Source organism: Gossypium hirsutum, chromosome D06, assembly GCF_007990345.1.
Source record: "Gossypium hirsutum isolate 1008001.06 chromosome D06, Gossypium_hirsutum_v2.1, whole genome shotgun sequence".
NCBI classification, from domain to species: Eukaryota; Viridiplantae; Streptophyta; class Magnoliopsida; order Malvales; family Malvaceae; genus Gossypium; species Gossypium hirsutum.
The window spans coordinates 65752389-65774752 of NC_053442.1; the positions used below are offsets into that span (position 1 = coordinate 65752389).

Consider the following 22364-nt stretch of genomic DNA (forward strand, 5'->3'; position numbering starts at 1 on the left):
ATGTCAAAACCGACCAACCCGCCCCAACTGACTAAACCGAAACCGAAAAAACCAAATGGGTTGAATTTTGTAGTTTTTTTAAGTTAAAACCCAAAAATTTTTCTCCCATATATTTTCATCCCTTATTATAGATATTTTTTCATAATAATTCTATTTCAACTCTAAATTCATATACGTAAGATACTAAAATATAACAAATATTTAAATAAATTATCTTAATGACCAATTTAGGAAAAAAAATTAAATGATGTAATTCGAGTAGTAGACTCACACTAGACTTGCTCATGCGTCAAGCTTAAACAAGAAATTTTGTCCTAAATTCAATTTAAATAATAAAAAAAAAATTTAATTTAATTTAATTTTTAAATAAGGGTAAACTATATCCATGGTCACTTTTGTTTACCTTAGGTTACGTTTTAGTCACTTATGTTTGAAATGTTACGTTTTAATCATTTACGTTATCATGTTGTAACATTTTAGTCACTAAGCCATTAATCGTCGTTAATGGTGTAACGGTAAGCTGACGTGGCACGTTAAATCATCATTTCAAACAAAATTTTAGGTTAAATTATACAATTGATCCCCATATTTTTTTCGTTTTAAGTAATTTAATTTTTTTCTTTTATGTTCTTTAAACTTTCCTCTTTTTTCCATTCTCTTTTGTTTCTCCCTTTGTTTTCATACCTTTCCCATTTCTTTTAACATATTAGGAAGTCGAATTGGCAATGAAAAAAGAAGTAGGAAGTCGACTGTCATCATTTGCCTATAACCAAAACTCATAAACCCATACCATGCTTCTTTTTTCACTACCAATTCGACTTCTTGGTATGTTAAAAGAAATAAAGAAGGTAGAAAAATAGAGGGAGAAGTAGAAGAGAATGGAAAAAAAAAAGGAAAAAAAAAGAAAGAAAGTTAAAAGAACATAAAAGAATTAAATTGCTCAAAACGAAAAATTATGGGGACCAATTGTATAATTTAACCTAAATTTTTTGTTTGAAATGATGATTTAACGTGCCACGTCAGCTTACCATACACCATTAATGAAAATTAACGGCTCAATGACTAAAATGTTACAACACGATAACGTAAGTAGCTAAAACGTAACATTTCAAACATAAGTGACTGAAATGTAACCTAAGGTAAACAAAAGTGACCATGGGTGTAGTTTACCCTTTAAATAATGTATTCATAAGGATTCATTTGCATAAACTACGATGTCCCTTCGACTCTAAATAATTAATATAAATTTAATTTTAGTATTTAAAAAATCAATTATCAATATTATTACAATTTGAATATAAAATTCAAATAAAAATATATTATTTCAATATATTTTATTTTAAAATTTAATTTTTTATAACTATAGAAATATAAATTATCCATATTATTAAAATTTGAATATAAAATATAAAAAAATATATTATTCAATAATATATGTTTTGTTGATATGTTGCATGCTTCAATAAACATTTTTCATACATAAAACAATATATTTTTGGAAGATGCCACAATGTTTGAAAGGTTGGTTTTTATGTAAATTAAATAAAAGGGATAAATATCAAAACTATATATGAACTTTGATTTAATGTGTAATTTGATACATGAGCCTTGATTCTGTGTATTTATACACATTAAATTTTGATTTTGATTCAAATGTATACATAAAATGTAACTCCCTTCACTTGAATTGATTGATTTAACATGAGCAGAGGATGTCACATTTGGACACTAAAAACTACTTAATTCGAACATCAATTTCAAAACTTTGTTTTAACATAAATAGACTTATTTGAAGCTATTCAAGTCATTTCTATGCTTCCTTTAAAGTTTGGTTACAAACGAGATCCATCCAGGGCCTATTCGGACCAACACAAGGTAAACAGAGTCAATGTCGTGACACTGAGGGTAGAATACTTCAACGTCATCTAATGTCACAACATTGATTTGTAATGTCATGACACTAAGGGTAGATCACCCAAGACATTTCTGAAACCTCTAAAACCAAGTCTAAACTATCATCAATCATTCTATAACACTTCTAAACATTATAAAACATAAATATCCATCAAAATATCATGCAATTCAACATATAATTCAATCAAAGCTTAACTAAGTTCGTAAAGTTAGCAAAATGTTCAAGATTCATTAAGTATTTTCATTAGAAATCTTGTATACAGTTTTTACTTTAACTTATGTACATGCCATAATCTATTACCAAAAGATCAAAACCATACTCTCTTTCAAGCTTTGAGATATGATGTGATGAGTTGAGATTGTATCTTCACTCTAGAGCGTCAAGTTGAGCCTCTACTTATGCGTTGAAGATTTAACATGTTAAGCTTATAAAAGTTTAATAAATACATCAAGAATTAAACTTACCATTGAAAGTAATCAATGTTAACATTAGATACATGATCAATAATAATATACAACGAAATTAAATAGAAATTAACGGTAGTGAATTCTCAAACTAACATTCTATCAGCCACTTACCATTTCAATTTTTAGCTCAACTGTAGACTCAATGGAACACATAGGATATGCAGAAATAACACTGAATCATTAGCGCAAACGTGCATACACTATTTTAAACAGAAGTGTAGAGTTAAAGAATTGCACCGAAGTACAAAATCACTAGATTGCACTAAAATGTCGCTATAACTAGTGTGCATGAAAATTTTCTAATGGCGTGTCATCTATACCCTATTAGTTCACATCTTTTCTACATGGGCATTAAATTCATTACATTCACTCAACAATTAGAGACAATTCAGACTTTATACTTTTTACAATTTAATCCTTATTAACATGAAAGTTTACTACACTCTATAACTCCACTATAATATCACTTTTCATTTATTCACTATTACATCGCACTTCATTCGAACCAACCTTATCAATATTTTAGCTCACATGTCTACTTTGTACACATTACAGTCTAGTCCCTTCTTACTACTATTTCAATACACTTAACATATTCACTTTGTAATTAAAATTCAATTCATATTTTCACTACTCATTAATCAATTTTCATATATAATATTGACATATTCACATATAAATTAAACATATAACCGTTTTAATATTACTTACACTTGGGTTAAATTAGGTAAAGTAAAATTCTCGAAGTACTTACAATCAAGTGTTTGGATGAGCTTCTTTCTTCTTCCTTCACTCTTTTGCTACTTCTTTCCCCTGGTCAAGACCTTGTTGATCACCTCTCTTCTCTTTCCCTTCATTAACATAGCACACATATACAAGATTTAATGTCAAAACCTAATCACATATCACTTCCATGCACTTTTAATGAAATAAATATGAAATTCTTGAAGAAATTTTATCATCCTTACCTTGAACTTTTACCTAAAACCCTAACTCCACTTTTCTCTCTTCCAGTACGAGCACTAGTTACCTTTACAAGAAACTAATTGCTTGCTATGAGATTGCTCTATTGATTTCAGTAAAAATCCATAGAAGAATTTGAAGTTTTTAAGCTTGAGGTGGTTGGAAATGGTGGAGAGGACTTATTTGAAAAAAAAAAGTTTTCTTCATACATGGATGAAGATGACATGAAGGTGGAGAAGAAAAATGGTGAAATTCTACATCCTTTTACCAAAATATCTCATTAACTTAACAAGTAAAATATTAAAATGTTACATAAAAAAATCTACCCATCATCATTTCCATCATCATCTAAAGGTTTATGATTTTCCAACAAATATAAGTTTTTTTTTTATAATTATCTATTTTGGAAAAGACCATTTTACCCCTTATCAATCTCTCCAATTTCATCTTTGTTTCATGAAACTCTTATGGTATAGTTACACTTCTAGTCCTTCCTCTTTCTCACTTCACTTCGATTTAGTCATTCTTTTTTTAATTCTAACACTTTTGCCCCAACACTTTTCACACTATTACAATTTAGCCAATACCTCAAATAATTTCTCTCAATTCAAAAGTCTTTTCTTTTTAATTTCCTACGGTATCCAACTACCTTCTCTGCTAACACCAATGATTCCTATTTTGTTTACTTTGAAGTTTCTAACACGTGCAAATCCCGAGATGTTACATAAAACTCTTATTATATGATTCAATTGTACACATTTAAGGAAATAAATGCATTAATTTATTTTTATATCGGACAAGTATAATTACTTGTGTATATAATATGTAAATGTAAAATGTGTTATATTAATAATAATGTCAGATCTTTGAAAAAGAATAAATCAAATCAAAATCTCATGTATAAAATTATACAAAATTAAAGTTCGAACATAACATTTCACATTACACCATAATTCATTTATAATTTCGAGATTTATCTTTAAAAAAAAACGATCCATCTAACCATTGAAATAAATATGAACTTTATTTTAGAAAAAAAGCAAGTGGATCTCACAAATATTTAATATATAAAGAGGTTGTAATGATGATTGTGAGCTGAAAACAAAAAATGTACCTAAACCATGTGTTAGATGTGGGCAGAACAGAACGGATGATGTCTTCCTCTATAAGCATTTTGTATTTAAAGCTTTTTTCAGTGGACCTCCACCTTTAGGGTACCAACCTCTTTATATATTATCTATATATAATAAACATTTAAATAAAGTCGATTGAGTCTTAACTCGATAATATTCATGTAGGTTCGAGTGCATTGAAATATATTATCCTCCTATTTATGGATTGGGTAGAGGTTATAGGTAGTTCTAGGTATTGTGTCAAAAAGAGCATATATCGTCAGAACCTATAACGAGATTGTTAAAAAAAAATTATATTGCTAGTCATCAAACTATTTTTGGTCATTTAATTATAAAAAGTTACAAAATGGTTATCTAATTATTCGACTTTTTTTATCACTAGCTGTTAAATTACTGTCAATATAGGAGAACGTGGGTTCGAGGCATTATCTTCTTATTTATAGGTTGAGGAAGAGCTATGGGCAGTTTTTAGGCATTGCATTAAAAGGAGTATATATGATCAAAACTTGTTAAAAATATTTAAATAAAAAAAAGAGATTGTAGATATTGAAATTTAAATTTGTTAGAAAATTATTTATTTTTCAAAAAATATTTGTATAAATAATTTGAATTAAATTGCAATTCTTCTTTTTGAATCTTAAAATTCCATAAACAACAAATACAAGCATGGTAAAGTGATTTTCATAGTTGGTCCACACTCAAGCCACTTTAGTTTTCAAAAAGTGTGGGCTTAAAAAAAATCATGTTAATTTAGGGGTTTAATTATAGTTTTAGTCCAACTATTATTATTAAAATTAGGGATATAATCCCTTCACTTTATTTTGAATCCCTCTACTTTTATAATATTTTTTGGTTAAAATATGACATAAGTCCTTATACTCTTCCTAATTTTGGAATTTAACCCATCTACTTTCTAGATTTCAAAATTTAGATTCAACTGTTAAAATTGTTAAAATTATTTTACTAAATTTAGGTTCATCACAAAGTCATATTTTTAGTTACTTAGCTACCAAGTGAATTTTTTTTTATATTTCAAAATGTCACACCAATCAGTTTAGCCAAAAAAAAAATCACAATGTTAACAATTGGATCTAAATTTTGAAATCTGACCATATGTTAGATCGTGTTAGTAATTTAACATAATAGAAGGACTAAAACTATAATTAGACTGTCACTTATAATCATATTTTCAATGATTAAAACTGATCATGTGTGTTTACAAACACCATGAATTGGATTAACAAATTTTGTAATTATATATATATATTTGTAGGAATTTCATTAAAAAATTGTTCCATTGCCGACAAGACTAGGGACCCACTTTGTCTATCCTTTATTTTGTAAATTTTTGTGATTGAATTTTTATACATGTATATAATTTTTTATTCAAACCCAATTTTTATATAAATTTTTTATCATTAATTTCATCGAGAGAAAAAATAAAACGTAGACAGATTGAATATTAGTTCGATTGACATCAATACTGTTATATTAAATTGGAGCTTGAAACTTGTAAATTTGAGTGTGCTTAAATGTATGCACTGAAGCGCATTATCCTCCTATTTATGGGTTGGGGATGAGCTATGGGTAGTTCTAAGCATTGTGTCAAAGAAAGTAGATATAATCAGAACCTATAATGAGATTATTCAAAAAGAAATGTGTAACATCTTCCCATTTAATTAATTGGAGTTTAAGAGTTTATGGATAATTTAAAAAAAATTAAAATACTTTGTTAGTCCTTATAATTTGACAAAATTTGAGATTTAATTCTTATACTTTAAAAGTTAAAAATTCAATCATCTTACTTTTTTCTATTTGAAAATCTTAATTCGGTCATTAGCGTCATTGGTAGTTTTTTTGTCAAAATTTGTTAACTTTTTAAACCCATTTAGAAATTGCAAAGTTTTAAGTTAATTTAATGGTAAAATTATATTTTGACCCCTTCTAAAATTTAAAATTTAATTGTGTCCTCTATAAAAATGAAAATTTTATAGTTCAAACCCTTGAAAAGTTGTAAAATTTTATGATAACAATGACGAAAATAAATTATTAGCTTTCAAAAATTTATAATTCAAATTCGACCCCTCTAAAAAAAGATTCTGTCGTGTTCATTTTTAGTTAATCACATGCCTCGTCATATGAGGAGAGCCTAATCAAAATTCTAAATTGACGAAATTTGACGGAAAATGTTTATGATATTAATGTTTGAACTAAGATTTTCAAATAAAAAAAATACGCGATACAAGGACTAAATCTCAAATTTTATCAAATTACAACAACTAAAAATGTATTAGAAAAACCCATAATTGCCGTAATGAAAACCTTTTTAATTAGCATTTGTTTGATGGGAGACTTCCTGGATTGCACTTTGCAGAATCTTATTGAGATTTTATTCAACAACTTGATTATTAATTTCAGCACATGGGACTTGTGTATTTTTTTAATTGGGTCCATTCTATCATTTGTATTTGTAGACATTGATAAAAACAATTATTTAATTATATATTTTTAATTTAATGCATTAATCCCTTGAATTTAAAAAATATATATACATTAATTATGTTATACCCCACATCTTAACATCCCGTGCCACGGATGGCATCGTCACCATATTATTAAGGACAACTATCACATTAGATTTAATCTCATTAATATTCTTGACTCGTCAATCTTTCATTAGGATGCATTCAAGTCATACCCTAATTTGAGTAAAAACGGATGCTATTAAAGATAAAGTTTTCAGAACTGAACCGATAGTTGAACCGACCCAACTATCAGTTCTCGATTTGATCGGTTCAATTGAATAAATTATTAAAAATCAGAAAAAATCGATTCAACCGTCGTCCAACTGGTCCAACTAGTTCGATTAGCCAGTCCGGTCAGGTTATGAAAATAGCGACTAAAGAAGCAATTTGTTATGATAAACCCACTCCAATCCCTCATTCTTTAGGAGTTCAACCGGTTGAACCGATTTTGATCAACCTAATCGTTTCATTGTTTATATATATCATTCGATCGAACAAGTCATCGGTTTATTCAACCGACTAATTCAATTTAAAATTTTTTTTATTCCAAGTGTTAATTAACTAAAAGAAAATTGGGTTTTTGGTGTTGGTATGTTGAGTTCAGAGGTAAGAAGCTCTGTGTCTTAAGTAAAGTTTCGAGTTCAAACTTATGAAAAGTGAAAATAGCTTTGGGAGAGCTTTGTTCCCAAGGGTGAAACCAAATATTTTTGTTTAGGGGCTGAAATAAAATTCAAAGTTCTTGGAAAGGGGGAAAACATGAATATTGTATTTTAAAAACCTTAAATTGAACGATAAAACTTTTGAGACTAAAAGGTAAGCAGCCCATTTGAACCAAAGGGAGACCAAGGCTACAAAATGCACTCTTGAATTCGCCCCTATCTCGGTTCTGAAGTCTAGCCTAACTCGATTCCAGATTTAATCGAAACCCAGTACATGATTATCATATAGCAAAGTACCCAAAAAAGTAGATTTTTGGTTGGGAACTTGGAATGTGGAGTCAAGCTAAAAGAGATCAAAATGGGGAGTTGCTTTTTTTTTTTTTTTAAGGATTGAAAGAGCAAGAAAACGTGGAAGAATAAAAATTATAGAAAGGTCCCTACAATTTCAAAACATCTTGTTTCCTTTTCTCTTTTTGACTACTTTTACTGTGTAGTAATAATATTGAGGGACCCAATGTTTGCAATTTGCAATATTTATGAAACTTTGAAATTGCTTCTTGCATTCCCTTTTTTAGAAACAATAGATAGCCATGAGCATTGATAAACTGGCTAAAATGGCTTTTGGCAGTGTATCTTCATAGTTTTCAACCTTTTATTTTTGAATTAAATCTCCTCTAAGTCCTTATACTTTTTGTATATTTAAAATTCAACCCCTTTATTTTTATTTTCATGAATCTCAAATTTTGTCAAAAAATCTAGTTGCCAAGTTCAAGGGCCAATGGTGAAATTACATTTTAATTCTCATAAAAATGTGTAATTTTGATTTTAACCTCCCAGAAAAAAATTTTAGTTTTGCCCCTATGGACATCTGTAAGCAATTATGTAGGGGTGAAGGCAGAATTATTGATAAAAGGGGTTGGGATATTTTTTTTTAAATATACATGTTCGAACGGGTCGGATCTACTTTTTAACAAGATATTTTTAAATTCGAGATAATCTTGATTTTCAAAATTTAAGAAAAATAAAATAAGTTAAATGTTCAATTTGTATTAGATATTATAATTATATAAGTTTATTTTTTACCTAATTAATATTTAGATGACATTTATACTTAAATATTGCAATTATTAAACTTTGTTTTTACCAAATTAATATTTAGATACTATTTTGTATTAATTTACCGAATTAAACTAAAAATGTTACTAAATTTATCATAAAAAAAATCTAAATTCTATAAAAGAAATTAAACTTTGAAAACTTTAGGGGGAAAACACAAATTTATGTTTTTTTAAACATTAATTATAACATAAAAAAAAACATTTTTTAAAACTTAAATTTAGGGGATGTTGAAGCCCCTACTAGCCCCTAAATTTGCCTATATCTATATACTAGAGTTGTCTATGGATTCGGTCGAGCTAAGTAGAAAATTAGGCCTATTTTCTAGGCCTAGCCCGAAAAATGTGCCTGAAATTTTGTCCAAACTTATCTTGGCCCACCCATATTAAAATTTTATATATATATTTTAAAATTATAATACATCAAATATACTAAAAACAATAAAATAAATGTTTCCCAAAAAATAGAAAAAAATTAAAAATACTTAAATAACATTAAGATAAGTGCAACTTTGCAAGCAAATACATTTGAAATAGTAGCAAAATTAAAAATAAAACAAGAGTTATATAATATCCAAACAATAACAATAAAATAATAGCAATATAATAGCGAAATGATAGCAAAATAGTAAAAAAAACAATAGCAGTTCTTTTTTTGGGTGGCAAATTCGGGCTTATATTTTTTTCAAATTCGAACTTATATTTTTACTTAAACCCACTCTCAAGTGAACCTTTAGATCAGATTAGATAACTCAACTCATGAACAAATCTATTACATATTGTGTTCGAATATTAATGTTATATGTAAAAATTCGACTCACCCATGAACACTTCTAAAATCAAAATATTTCGAGTCAATTATTAAAATACTCCAATCCGTTAGTTAAATAACTACAAATTCTATAAAAAGAAGTGGACGAAATTGCCTTCGCCTAATTCGACAGCTGACCTACCTTCACAACGCGACGCCATCACTTCTTTTTAAAACAAAGACCGTCGTGTGTCCCCAGTCTAGGCCCAGGTGAGGTTTTAATAAATAGAGTGGCCGCCGTTTAACAGCTCAGCCGCCAGCCACAACTCAACCGCCAAAGTGGGTGGTGGGCCTCCTCTTTTTCCATTGGTTAGGCCGCCGTGAAAAAGTGATTGTGATACCGACGTTTTTCCTCGAAGGGGACAACCACTTGATGATAACAACAACAATGGCAGCTACTTTACAAATTGCAATTATATCGGTAAAAAAGAAAAAAAAAGCTTAATACTTAATTTGGTACCTGTATTATTGTTTTTATTCATTGTAGTACCTGTATTTGACAAAAAAATTACACATTTTGGTAACTAAAAGTAACAGTATTAATTTTTTAGTATTTAATTCGGGTTTTAAGGTTGATTTGATGAAAATTTAAAACGATCCATTGGACTATATTTGGCAAATTAAACATAAAATTAAATAAATTCACAATTAACACTAAAATTATTATATTAACAAAATCATGAAAAATTGAAACCTAATAATATTAACAATTAAATAAAACCCGAATTAAACACTAAACAGTTAGTGTCGTTACATTCGGATACCGAAATATATAACTTTTGTCAAATATAAATACCAAGTTGGATAAAAAAAGAAATTCCCAACCTGTCAAATCCCTAAATATTATTATTAGCGACATTTGTTTTTGAATGTTGGTCAGAATATGTTGTTAGTCCCTGAACTTTAACGAAATTTGGAATTTAGTGTCCATACTTAAAATGTTAAAAACTAAGTTCTCTTACTTTTCTGATTTAAAAATCCCATTCATTTCATTAACTTTGTTAGTATTTTCTGTTAAAATCAGCCATCTTAGCATGTGGATTAGATTTTCCTCTTATGACATTACATGTGATTGAAAAAAAGTAAACATGTTAAATATTAACTTTAAAAAATTAAAATTATACTCGACTTTGATCTGACTTGATATGTCGTAATTTTAATTTTTTTTGTTTATATTTTTAATCAAAATTGAATAATAATATTTTTAATTTATTTTTAATGATATATCAATTGTTTTCTAGGTATAATTATGCTAGAATAGTTATTAATATAATTTTTATTATCATTCTTTTTTTGGTAGAAAAGAGATAGCACTATGCGGTTACAACAACCAATTCATAAATTAAAAGGATCTAGACCCATGATGATCTTTGACCAACAAATCTCTAATCGAAACCGACAGAACTGCAAGTAAATAGAGTAAAGAGTCCTTTGTATCAGCACATTTAGCCATATGATTTGCAACCCCATTTTGATCCCTCAGAATATATCGGATACGAACCTCCCATCTTCGCCGCAACAGTTGATGCAATAACCTTAATTCCACTAAGCTACTCATCATTCCAAGCATCCTCAACAACTATCCGCTCCTCGATTTGATAATTATTATCATATATATTTAAACTAATATTATATATAAAATGATATTTTGATGATTATCTTAAAGTGGGTGAGTTTTTCCTAAACTTGATTTGACTAATTAAAAAGTCAGGCCAAAACTCATTGGGTTTAAGGTATTTTTTTGCTATCTCTAGTTATGAACTGAGGTGAATACAAGTGACAAGTAAAGATCTTATCCCCTAAAATGATAAAATTACTTCTAAAATCCTTTTAAAAATATAAAATTTTAATTTAATATAATGGTAAATTTTTTTTTTATCTTCTAAAAAATTTATAATTTAATTTTACTCCTTATCCTTTGTATCCTCATTAATATAGTTTTGTTTTAGTTCTAAAAGCAAAGTTGACTTGGCCATTACATTGGTCATACATGGTCCCCCAAAGTATATGAAAGGAAATGAATTACCCAATTTATAAGTTGAAATTGAGCTTTCTTTAATTTGTTTGCTAGTCTCATCCACAACTTTGTTATAGGTAAAAAAAGACAATGACTTGCATGTTTTTGATTGGTCATCTCTTGCCAATCATATATCACTGATAATAAACGGGTCGAGTTAATTTTGAGTTTGTTCAATTCGAGCTCTAAACTTTTCAGATTGTTTCAGCTCGAGGTCGAGGTTTAGATTTTTCGATTTGAGTCATTATGATTGGATAAACTCAGGTTGCGATCCCCTCGAATTTGAATCATTTAGGATTGTTTGTTCATGTTGTTTTGAGTTCAGATCATTTCTAATTTGAATTGTTTTGAGTCAACTTGATTGACTTTTTATTATTAAATTGGATTGGATTAGATTTAAAGTCACATTATTTGGATTGAATTTTAGGATTTTAATAAGAGATACCTCAATAAAAAAAATGGTGTAAAACTCAAGCTACCCATCAAACATTTAGTCCTTTTCATTTTAGTTCACCTTCTTATGAAAGCAAAATACTAGGTGACTTAATCTAACCAAACCTAATTATATATATATATACCCATAATGTTATCTAATGACATGAATTTGCTTTTGTAAGCAATTGAAAACAAAGAATCATTAATGTCAATATCATCACTTTTTTAGATCAATTAGTATTTTGTACTAACTATATGATTTTGCATGTTAAATTAAATCTTAAAATATGCCATAATTTTTATTTTTAGGAATTTGATTTCTCTATTTTTCATATTTCAAAATTCAGGTCCAATTGTTAATATTATTAATTTTTTTGTAAAAATTTTCGGTGTGACATTTTGAAATAAAAAAAATCGCTCGGTAGAAATGTAACTAAAAAAATGATGTTGTAATGAACTTGCATTTAAAAATGTTAATAGTTAGACCTGAATTTTGAAATTTAAAAAGTCTATGAAGAGTACATGAACTTATAACATATTTTAACTCAAATTAATATATTATTTGATATGAAGAAGATCAAAGTTCAAGATTATTAAAAAAAGGTTGTAGTTACTCAAATTCGTACTTTTTTTTTGGGTGTAGAAAATAGACTAAAGACAGAGGAATTACATAGGGGTACTCGGGGTTAAAATGCCCCTTTCTCTATCATTCTCTAAAACTTCCTGAATCTCCAAAACAGTACGAGTGAAATACTTGATCCGGCTAACTGAAGAATGATTATCCGATCATATCCTTGCTTCTGAAGTAGGGTCAAACCATCCAAGAGTCCCACCGTTCAGCAACAAAGACAAAACACTTCCCTAATTAACCTATTATATCCTAGTGTACACTTTCCCATTCTATCCCGAATCACGCCTCCTACGACAAACAACCCAGTATTTATTTGAACAGCACCATCCATATTGAGATAAATCTATGCTTAAATTAAACTATCATTATGTTGGTAGTTTCAAAGTAGAAAAAGTTGTGATTTCTTTTTATAACATTACATTACTAGCATTAGTCATTGTGACATGAAGGCCAATGGTACTTAAAAGAAGTTTAGAACAGTCCATGCCATCAAATAAAATAATCCAACTTTCTTTTGTTTTTTAATCTAAAACTTTTTGATATTTAATGATTATATTGCTTTTGATTAATTTTGAAATTAAGTCTATTAAACTTCAAATAAATAGAGGCAGGTAAGAGTGTTGGCCCCAAAGTTATTAATATTTATTAAAAATACGATAAAGTTATTAATATTTATTGGTTCGAGTGATAAGAAGTTTGATGTCCAACAAAATGTTTCGACTTTGAGTGTTGTAGATAAAATAAAAACATTGTGAGAGCTTTGTCCTTCGTTTAGGAGTTCAACTCAGCTCAACTTTAAATTTAATTGGAGCTCAAAGCCTAAAAATATTAGCCTTCAAACTATACTACTTTTCTCACTTAGGTACTTAATTTTTGGATAAACTACACTAGTAGTATCAACTATTCGATTTTGCCTTTTTTAGTCACCAATCGTAAAATGGCTAACGAGTAGATAATGTGGCAGCTTTAGAAATTGACATAATAGCAACTCTAACTCTCAACATTTATACATTGTGTCACATTAGTCTTGATTCTAAAAAATTTAACCCTCAACATTTTACATGTTGTGTGATTATTATTATTTTTTGCAGTTGTGCTTTTCTTTGTGACTCTTTCATCTAAAAAGTGAAAAAAAATTATCAATTAAATTTAATTGAAGATAATATTTTTCATATTTTCTCGTTCTTTTAAAATTAACCATCAATGTTATAAAGAAAAATAAAATTGTAAAAAATACTAAATTACAAAATATGTAAATGTTGAGGGTTAAATTTTTTTTAAAATCAAGACTATATTAATATAATTTATAAACGTTGAGGGTTAAAGCTGCTATTATGCTAAAATTAAAAAAGTACCATCATTTGCGACAAAAAAATAAATTAAATAATTAAGTGACTATTTTATAATTTTTCATAATTAAATAACAAAAAAAATTATATACTACACACATTGGTGGAGTCAGGCAGAGTTAGCAGTGGTTTCAGTCCCCTAAAATGGAAAAATTTATATTTAAGCCTTTTATAATTTATAAAATTTTAAATTAGTAATGATAAAACTACACTTTAACTTCAAGATAATAAAAATTTAATTTAATTATTTAAAAATTATAAAAATATAAAACATTGAAACGATAAAATTATAATTTTAATATCATAAAAATATATGTAATTTAATTCCGAAAAAGAAATTTATGATTGCGCCACTGACGCACAAAATTCCCCGAAAGATTTCTCCCCTCATCATATCAATAGGTACATAATTTCCAATTGCCATGAATCCACAAAGCAACCCTTTTCTCTCTTTCCCCTTTATTACTGTCACCCCCACACCCACTGTTACTCCCTTTTCCCACTCTATATAAACACTGGGTCTACACCAAATTTTATTTTCTCTTCATGTCCAAAAAAGAAACTCTCAAAAATCTCCCCCCCCCAAAAAAAATGGGTTTCAATTCCCAAATCTCATTCTACTTCTTCTTCTTCTTCTTTATAACTTCTCTTGATTTCATTCAAGAAACAAATGCAAGTGAATACAATGAGAGTAGATTATTAATGAAGGGATGCAATTTGTTTCAAGGGAAATGGGTTTTCGATCCTTCTTACCCTTTTTATCTTCCTTCTAAATGTCCTTTTGTAGATCCTGAATTTGATTGCCATGGCCGACCTGATAAACAGTACCTTAAATATGCTTGGAAACCTGATGCTTGTAGCTTGCCAAGGTAATGTGAACTGATAAAACAACCATTTCTTTTGGGTTTTTGAGCTTGGATTTTTTAGTATCGTTTGGTGTTTGGTTTGGTAGATTTAATGGAGCGAGTTTTCTGGGAAAATGGAGGGGAAAGAAAATAATGTTTGTGGGTGACTCGCTGAGTTTGAACATGTGGGAATCGTTGGTTTGTATGATTCATGCGTCGGTGCCCAATTCCAAGACTACGTATGTCAGAAGGGACCCTTTGTCTTTTGTTAATTTTGAGGTGAGTTTTCTTTTTCTTTTAAATGTTTTTCATTTTTCTTACATAAAATAATTTATTTTTACCATTCGTGTTTTTCACAATCAAAGCTTGATAATGTTTATATCCGAACTCGAAGCTTGAACCTTGAGGGATTAACATAAAGTTTTAATCGTAAGAAGGGTATAAATATTATGAAAGCTTTTGTATTAAGAGTTGGATTATTTTTATCATTTTTATTTAAAAAAGAGTAAATTAATCTTTATAGTTAGATCTTAGAGTAAATCAGTCATTCTGTTAAAATTTTTATCTATTTTCATCCCTGGGTGAAATTAAATTGTAATTTTTACGATAGTAAAAATACAATTTCATCATTTTAATAGCCTCTATCTTTATAAGTTTTAAAGGATTAAATTAAATTTTTAATATTTTTTGATATTTATATTATTTTCTGTCAATATCTTATTTTATTATTATTATTTTGGCATGTGAAGAATATAATTGAGAAAATCAAAGCTTAAATTCATTGCATGGTTTCTTAAAGGAATCATTCTCATACACCACTTGCAGACAGCCTTTTTAAGTGAACTGACAACCTGTTTTCTTATTATTAATGATGATTTGGGTAAATTGTATTTGAGGTCATTAAACTATTAGTAAGTTTATATTTTAGTCACTCGATTTTAAAATATTCGAAAATTTTTATTTAAGTTATATAGCCTTTTGTGTTTGCATAGCTTGTGCTAATTCGAAACTCTTATTTTCCTTTTCTTCTACAGTTTAAACATCAAAAATCTACGAATTAAACTTTAAATAACTTTCTTCTCTAACCTCTAACTCTAACTGTTACATCAGTTTTAATCTAAGAAATGTTTGTCTACTTATTGATGGGTATTGATCTACCCTATTGATCGTCAAATTGACGTTTGAAGCTCGCCAGCTAAGCTTAAAAACCCAAAAACTTAACATATTAGTGACTTAAATGAAAACTTTTCAGTGGTTAAATACTTATTTTATAATTTTTTAAAATTAAATGACTAAAACATAAATTTACTAATAATTTAATGATCTTGAGTCTAATTTACCTAATCATTATTGATGCTGTAGTAGTAATATTATATATAGTTCACATTATCCGACATTATCCACTAACAAATAATTAATTATTTAATGCGAAACGAAAAATAGAAGCAACCAATTGAATGGCATTAAATAGCGACGACGTAGACGCAACTAGTTGAACAAACATTAATTAGCTATGCATGTGTTTTGAAAATACTGTGTTGATTTCATGATTAGGGTGTTTTTTGTCTTAGACGTGATTTGGATTTGAGTTATGTTAGTCGTGTTAAGTTTTACTTTCCTTTTGTAATTCACCAAAAAAATAAGGGTAAACTACACCTATAGTCACTTTTGTTTACCTTATGTTACGTTTTAAATACTTATGTTTGAAGTGTTACGTTTTAGTCATTTACGTTATCATGTTGTAACATTTTAGTCACTGAGTCGTTAATGGTGTAACGGTAAGCTAACGTGGCACGTTAAATCATCATTTCAAACAAAATTTTAGGTTAAATTATACAATTGATCTCCATATTTTTTTCGTTTTAAGTAATTTAATTTTCTTTCTTTTATGTTCTTTAAACTTTCCTCTTTTTTTCCAATCTCTTTTGTTTCTCCCTCTGTTTTCATACCTTTCCCATTTCTTTTAACATATTAGGAAGTCGAATTGGCAATGAAAAAAGAAGTAGGAAGTCGACTGTCATCATTTGCCTATAACCAAAACCCATAAACCCATGTCATGCTTCTTTCTTCACTACCAATTCGACTTCCTGGTATGTTAAAAGAAATAAAGAAGGTAGAAAAATAGAGGGAGAAGCAGAAGAGAATGGAAAAAAAAGAAAGAAAGTTAAAAGAACATAAAAGAATTAAATTGCTCAAAATGAAAAATTATGGGGACCAATTGTATAATTTAACCTAAATTTTTTGTTTGAAATGATGATTTAACGTGCCACTTTAGCTTACCATTACACCATTAACAACAATTAACGACTCAGTGACTAAAATGTTACAACACAATAACGTAAGTGACTAAAACGTAACATTTCAAACATAAGTGACTGAAATGTAACCTAAGATAAGCAAAAGTGACCATGAGTGTAGTTTACCCAAAAAATAATATTTGACATGATAATTTACAAGAGTAAATAATGTAATATTTAATCTTTGAATTTGATAATTTTTTCATATTAGTTTTTGTATTTTTCGTCCATATTAACTTAAAAATTTGCCCGTCCTTTTCCTTTCAATTTAGTCCTTGGAATTAGATTATATTAAGGTGTAAATGAGATGGAATTATGAGATTATATCATGTCATTATTTGAAAATTTTATTAAAAATTATAATTTTTAAAATTTTAAGTGATGATGTGGCACAATATCAAAGTGCCATGTCATTTGTATTTTATATTAACTTATAAATTGAAAGATTAAACAAAAAAAATATTTTTAAAGGGTGATTTAACAATGACTTTTCTATTTTTGAGAGCTAAAACGCTTGTGTAGACAAATGATTAATGAATACAACGGGAAATGATTGTATGAAATAGTGACGTCATGTCATCTGTACCCATTTTTTAATAGTTTAATGTTACATCAACAATTTCATTTAAAAAAAATCAAATTTCTATTTCATACAAGGCAAAGGTTTAAGGGACATGTATAATGGTAATATTGCACTTTTCTCCCTAAAAGAAATTAATTTCATGGCTTCCCTATATATGCAGGAATATGGAGTGACCCTATATGTATATAGAACACCATACTTAGTGGATATAGTTAGAGAAAAAGTAGGTGCAGTGCTTCATCTAAACTCTATCAATGGCGGCAAAGCATGGAAAGGAATGGACGTTCTGATTTTCAACAGCTGGCATTGGTGGACTCACAAAGGCAAATCTCAAGCGTACGATATCTTTCTCCTTTTTTTTCCCTTTAAATAATAAATTATTATAATAATTAAACTTGTTTTTTTTGCCTATAGATGGGATTATATTAGAGATGGATCAGCCTTACACAAAGACATGAACCGACTTCTAGCATATTACAAAGGGCTAAGCACATGGGCTAAGTGGGTTGACACCAATGTTGACACTACCAAGACCAAGGTCTTTTTTCAAGGCATTTCTCCCACCCATTACGAGTGAGTTCCATTTTAGATACGCTTATATTATTTTTTAAAATTTTTTATATAGTCATTTTAATATTATTTTAATATTTACATTAGAGTAGTATTATATATTTAGTATAGAATTATTTTTTTTAATGTGTTCTAAATTACATAATATAAAGTATTATAAACTTAAAATGGGATTGGCTAGGCTGGGCTCGGGCTTTGAATATTCAAGCCCGAGTCCAGCTCATATTTAAAACGGACCTTTTTTTTACCCAAATTCACTTTTCGGGCTTAATATTTTTGCTTAAACCCTCCCAAAATTTGAGTAGACCTTCGAGCCTGGGCAGGTAGCCCAACCCATAAATATGTCTAGGTTTGAGTGTGTTGAAGTGTATTATTCTCCTATTTATAGGTTGAGGAGGGGCTATAAGCATCGTGTCAAAAAGAGTAGATATGATCAAAACTTATAAAATGAGATTGTTAAATTTTTTTAAAAAGGTTTAAATTGAATTATTGATAATTGAGAGGAGCCAAAACTATTATTGTTCCATCCCCTGCTTTCTTTTTCTTTGATTTTTCTAGTTTTTTTTTTCTGAGCAAAGAGAGAGAATAGATTCTGAGAGTAGGGATGACAAAAAAAACTCAGACTCGATGGGTTCCGACTTTACTCAATCGATAGGGTTAGATTTTTTTCTTAAAGTTGGGTTCGGGGTAGGATAAGTGTGGATCAAAATTTTCAATAAATCAAGTTGAGGTTGAGTTTAGAAAAAACCGTTCGTCTTGAGATAATTATTAAAATACCATTATATAATATTAATCTCTTTTTACCTCAATATTAATAAAAAATATATTAATATTTGCTTTAGCATAATTATACATAAAAAAAACAAATGAATAGTATCACCAAAAAAATTATTATTTTATTTTGATTAAAAAAATATAAAAAAATAAAATTATGGCATATTGGGTCAGAGTCGAGTATAATTTTGATTTTTTGATCAAGTTCGAGACATGTAAAATAATTTTTAATTCTAGGCTAGGTCGGGATCAAGTTATGTTGGTATAATCGAGGTTGACAAAAAAATAATCTGCCCCGTAGAGATGACATTGTCAACAAAGCGGGACAAATGGTTTTTTCCTCACCTCTATCTCATCTTGATCCCAATACCTAAACTCGACCTATCCCGACATAAGTGGTATAAAAATTACTAAAATGCACCGATTTTAAATCGAAATATATTCAAACTTAGACTAAAGATTTATAATTTATAAATAACTAAAAAATAATTTATTTTAACTTCAAATTTTTATAATTTTATTTTATTTTGACCCCTCTAACATAAATTCTTTATCCTTATTAACTATTTGCAAAATTTTGGTGATTGTGTTGAATGAAAAACCAGGGGCAGAGAATGGAACCAACCAAAAAGGAGCTGCAATGGAGAATTACAGCCATTATCAGGCTCTAAATACCCGGTCGGTGCCCCGCCGGCCGCCGCCATCGTCAACACAATCCTTAGGAAGATGATGAAACCGGTTTACTTGCTCGACATTACGACGTTGTCGCAGCTGAGAAAAGATGCTCATCCCTCCACTTACAGCGGGGATCATTCCGGGAACGATTGTAGCCATTGGTGTCTCCCTGGATTGCCTGATTCATGGAACCAGCTTTTATATGCTGCTCTGCTTGTGTGAAAAAATTGATCCACTTTTAGGTAATAAATATGGGGCTTAACTGCAAAATTGACTCTCAAATTATATCACTTTTCTCATTTAGGTACCTAAAGTTTCGGAATGAAGCAACATTTAGTTGTTGAATTTGGAAACTTTTTATGGTACACATTAGTCTTGAAATTTGGCAACTTTTTTCAGTTTTGGTCCATATGATGATTTGACATTTGATATTGTGCCATATCATCATCTAAAAATTAGGTGATGGCATGACACATTCTTAGAGTATCACGTCATCACAAAGACCAAAATTTAAAAAAAAAAATTGTCAAGTTTAAAGACTAATGTAGACTTAAAAAGGTTTAAGAACCAGATTGAGAAAAAAATGTCAAGTTCGGGGACTAAACGTTGCCTTATCCCTAAAATTTTTTTTAAACAAAAATGATATTTAAACTATTAATTCCATCTCGTTTTGTCCCAAAACACGTTACCTGCCAATAAGAGTGTGACATCATTTTTTTGGGTAAAATAAGATCAAATTAATAGTTTAAGTACTATTTTGGATTAAAAAAATATATTTTAGGTACCTAAATAGGAAAATCGATATAGTTTAGGGGTTAAATTTGTAGTAAGACTATGTTTGTTTTAATCTTTTTATTTCTTCATATAATTGTACATTGAAGACAATGCTAAAAGCTCAAATCTGGTTGTGGTAGTGATTATAGGAGAAAAGATTGGTAGGTTTTGAGGGGGCAAAAATTAAATGTAAAGTGTAATTTTTTTAAAACCAGAAATAATTGTTCAAAGTAGGAGAAAAAAAATAACATTTTTAATCTTTGAATAACTATTCCATGTGGAAAAAATTTGGTGGAATTAGAATTATTATTCTCGATATAGAATCATTTTATGTTTTTATATATAAATAATTATATTTATCCAACATGAAAAAATATATATTTTAAATCAATATCAAAGTTTTATGTGAATAATTAAATCAAAATTAAAGTTCTACATGTATAATTATGCAAATCAAAGTTTATGGATCACATTGCAAATTAAATAAAAAGTTTATGTATAAATTTGATATTTATTCCTTAAAAAAACCTAAAAGTTTGTATAATATCATATATTTCTAGCACTAGTAGATATGTTTAATTATCGGCTCAAGCTTAGAAAGGATTTAGACAAAAAAAAAATTCGAAAAATGGACTTGGGTAGCAAAAATTAAGCCGTTTAAAATATGGGTTGGATTTGGGCTTTAATATTCAAGGCACGAGCTTGTTCATTTTCAGGTTTGTATTATGCTAATTTTCTTTTCTATAAATATTAAAAAATGTGTTAAGATTTCGATAAAATAAAATAAAATAAACAGATTTGGGATAACTATTTACAGATATAGATGAATTTGAATAAAAATTAAGGTATATGTTCCAAGTCAGGCTTGAGCATGTGTATACCGTAAAAGAGTCTAACCTGAACTCACTTGGCTAACCCATAAACACCTCGAAACACTAGCAGGGGCAAGACCTGCCCCCGCCTCTTAAAATGGAAAAATTTTGTTAATGATAAAATTGTGATTTGATCTTTTTATAAAATATAAAGTTTTAAGCTTATAATGGAAAAAAGTTGCATATTTATTTTACGGTTTATCCAAGTTAATTTTTTCAGAATTCGTGAACATCCTTCTCCAATAATATCGTCTCCATGACTTGAAATCGAGTTATCTCCCTAAAAATATAAATTACATTACCACTGCACCTCTCTTTTTCGTTTCTCCATTCAATGTTGACAAAAAGCATTCTCACTATTTTCAAATCCTTTCTCAAGCATCTCTAGTGCCATCTATCTTCTTAAAGCATTTGCCAAGTGAAATGTTGCACTGTCAATCATTAGGCAAAATATTGACTATGGATAGGGTTTGTTTGGATTTTTAAAATTCCCTCACCTATTTTGAGTTCAAATCATTTTCGGTTTAAGTCATTTTCACTTTAAGTAATTTGAGTTTTCTTTTTCTTTTCGATTGAGTTTTTGGGTCAAATCATGTTAAGTTATGGTTATTCTAAATTTAACTCATTTTGTGTTAGTGTTATTTCTTGTTCAAATCATGTTTTAATTCACGTAGGACAAGTTCGGATTATTCATCAAATCAAGTTAGGTTAGATTTAGATTAAGATTGATTAGACCGAAATTTTGGGCTTGGGTTAGAATTAATAGGTCTAAATATGACCTAACCTTACTTCAATTTAAATGCGAAGTGTGAGTATTAGATATGGATATAGGGTCTAATTATGAATTTCATCCATTTATTTTGTTAAAATTGAGAAGTTAGTCCATTTACTTTAATTTTCGTACTTTACGAAAATTGAAACGCTAATCCAATTGAGTAATACTATTGAACATTA

General features: G+C 28.5%; 1 protein-coding gene across 1 annotated transcript; it reads left to right on the forward strand.

Moving 5' to 3' along the window:
- Positions 1 to 14356: 14356 nt before the first annotated feature.
- LOC107960229 (protein trichome birefringence-like 38) lies at positions 14357 to 20806 on the forward strand. Its single transcript, XM_016896525.2, has 5 exons — positions 14357 to 14889; positions 14973 to 15144; positions 17906 to 18081; positions 18160 to 18318; positions 19695 to 20806. The coding sequence occupies exons 1-5, from the start codon at positions 14567 to 14569 to the stop codon at positions 19984 to 19986; spliced, it is 1122 nt and encodes a 373-aa protein (XP_016752014.2). The 5' UTR covers positions 14357 to 14566; the 3' UTR covers positions 19987 to 20806.
- The last annotated feature ends 1558 nt before the right edge of the window (positions 20807 to 22364 follow it).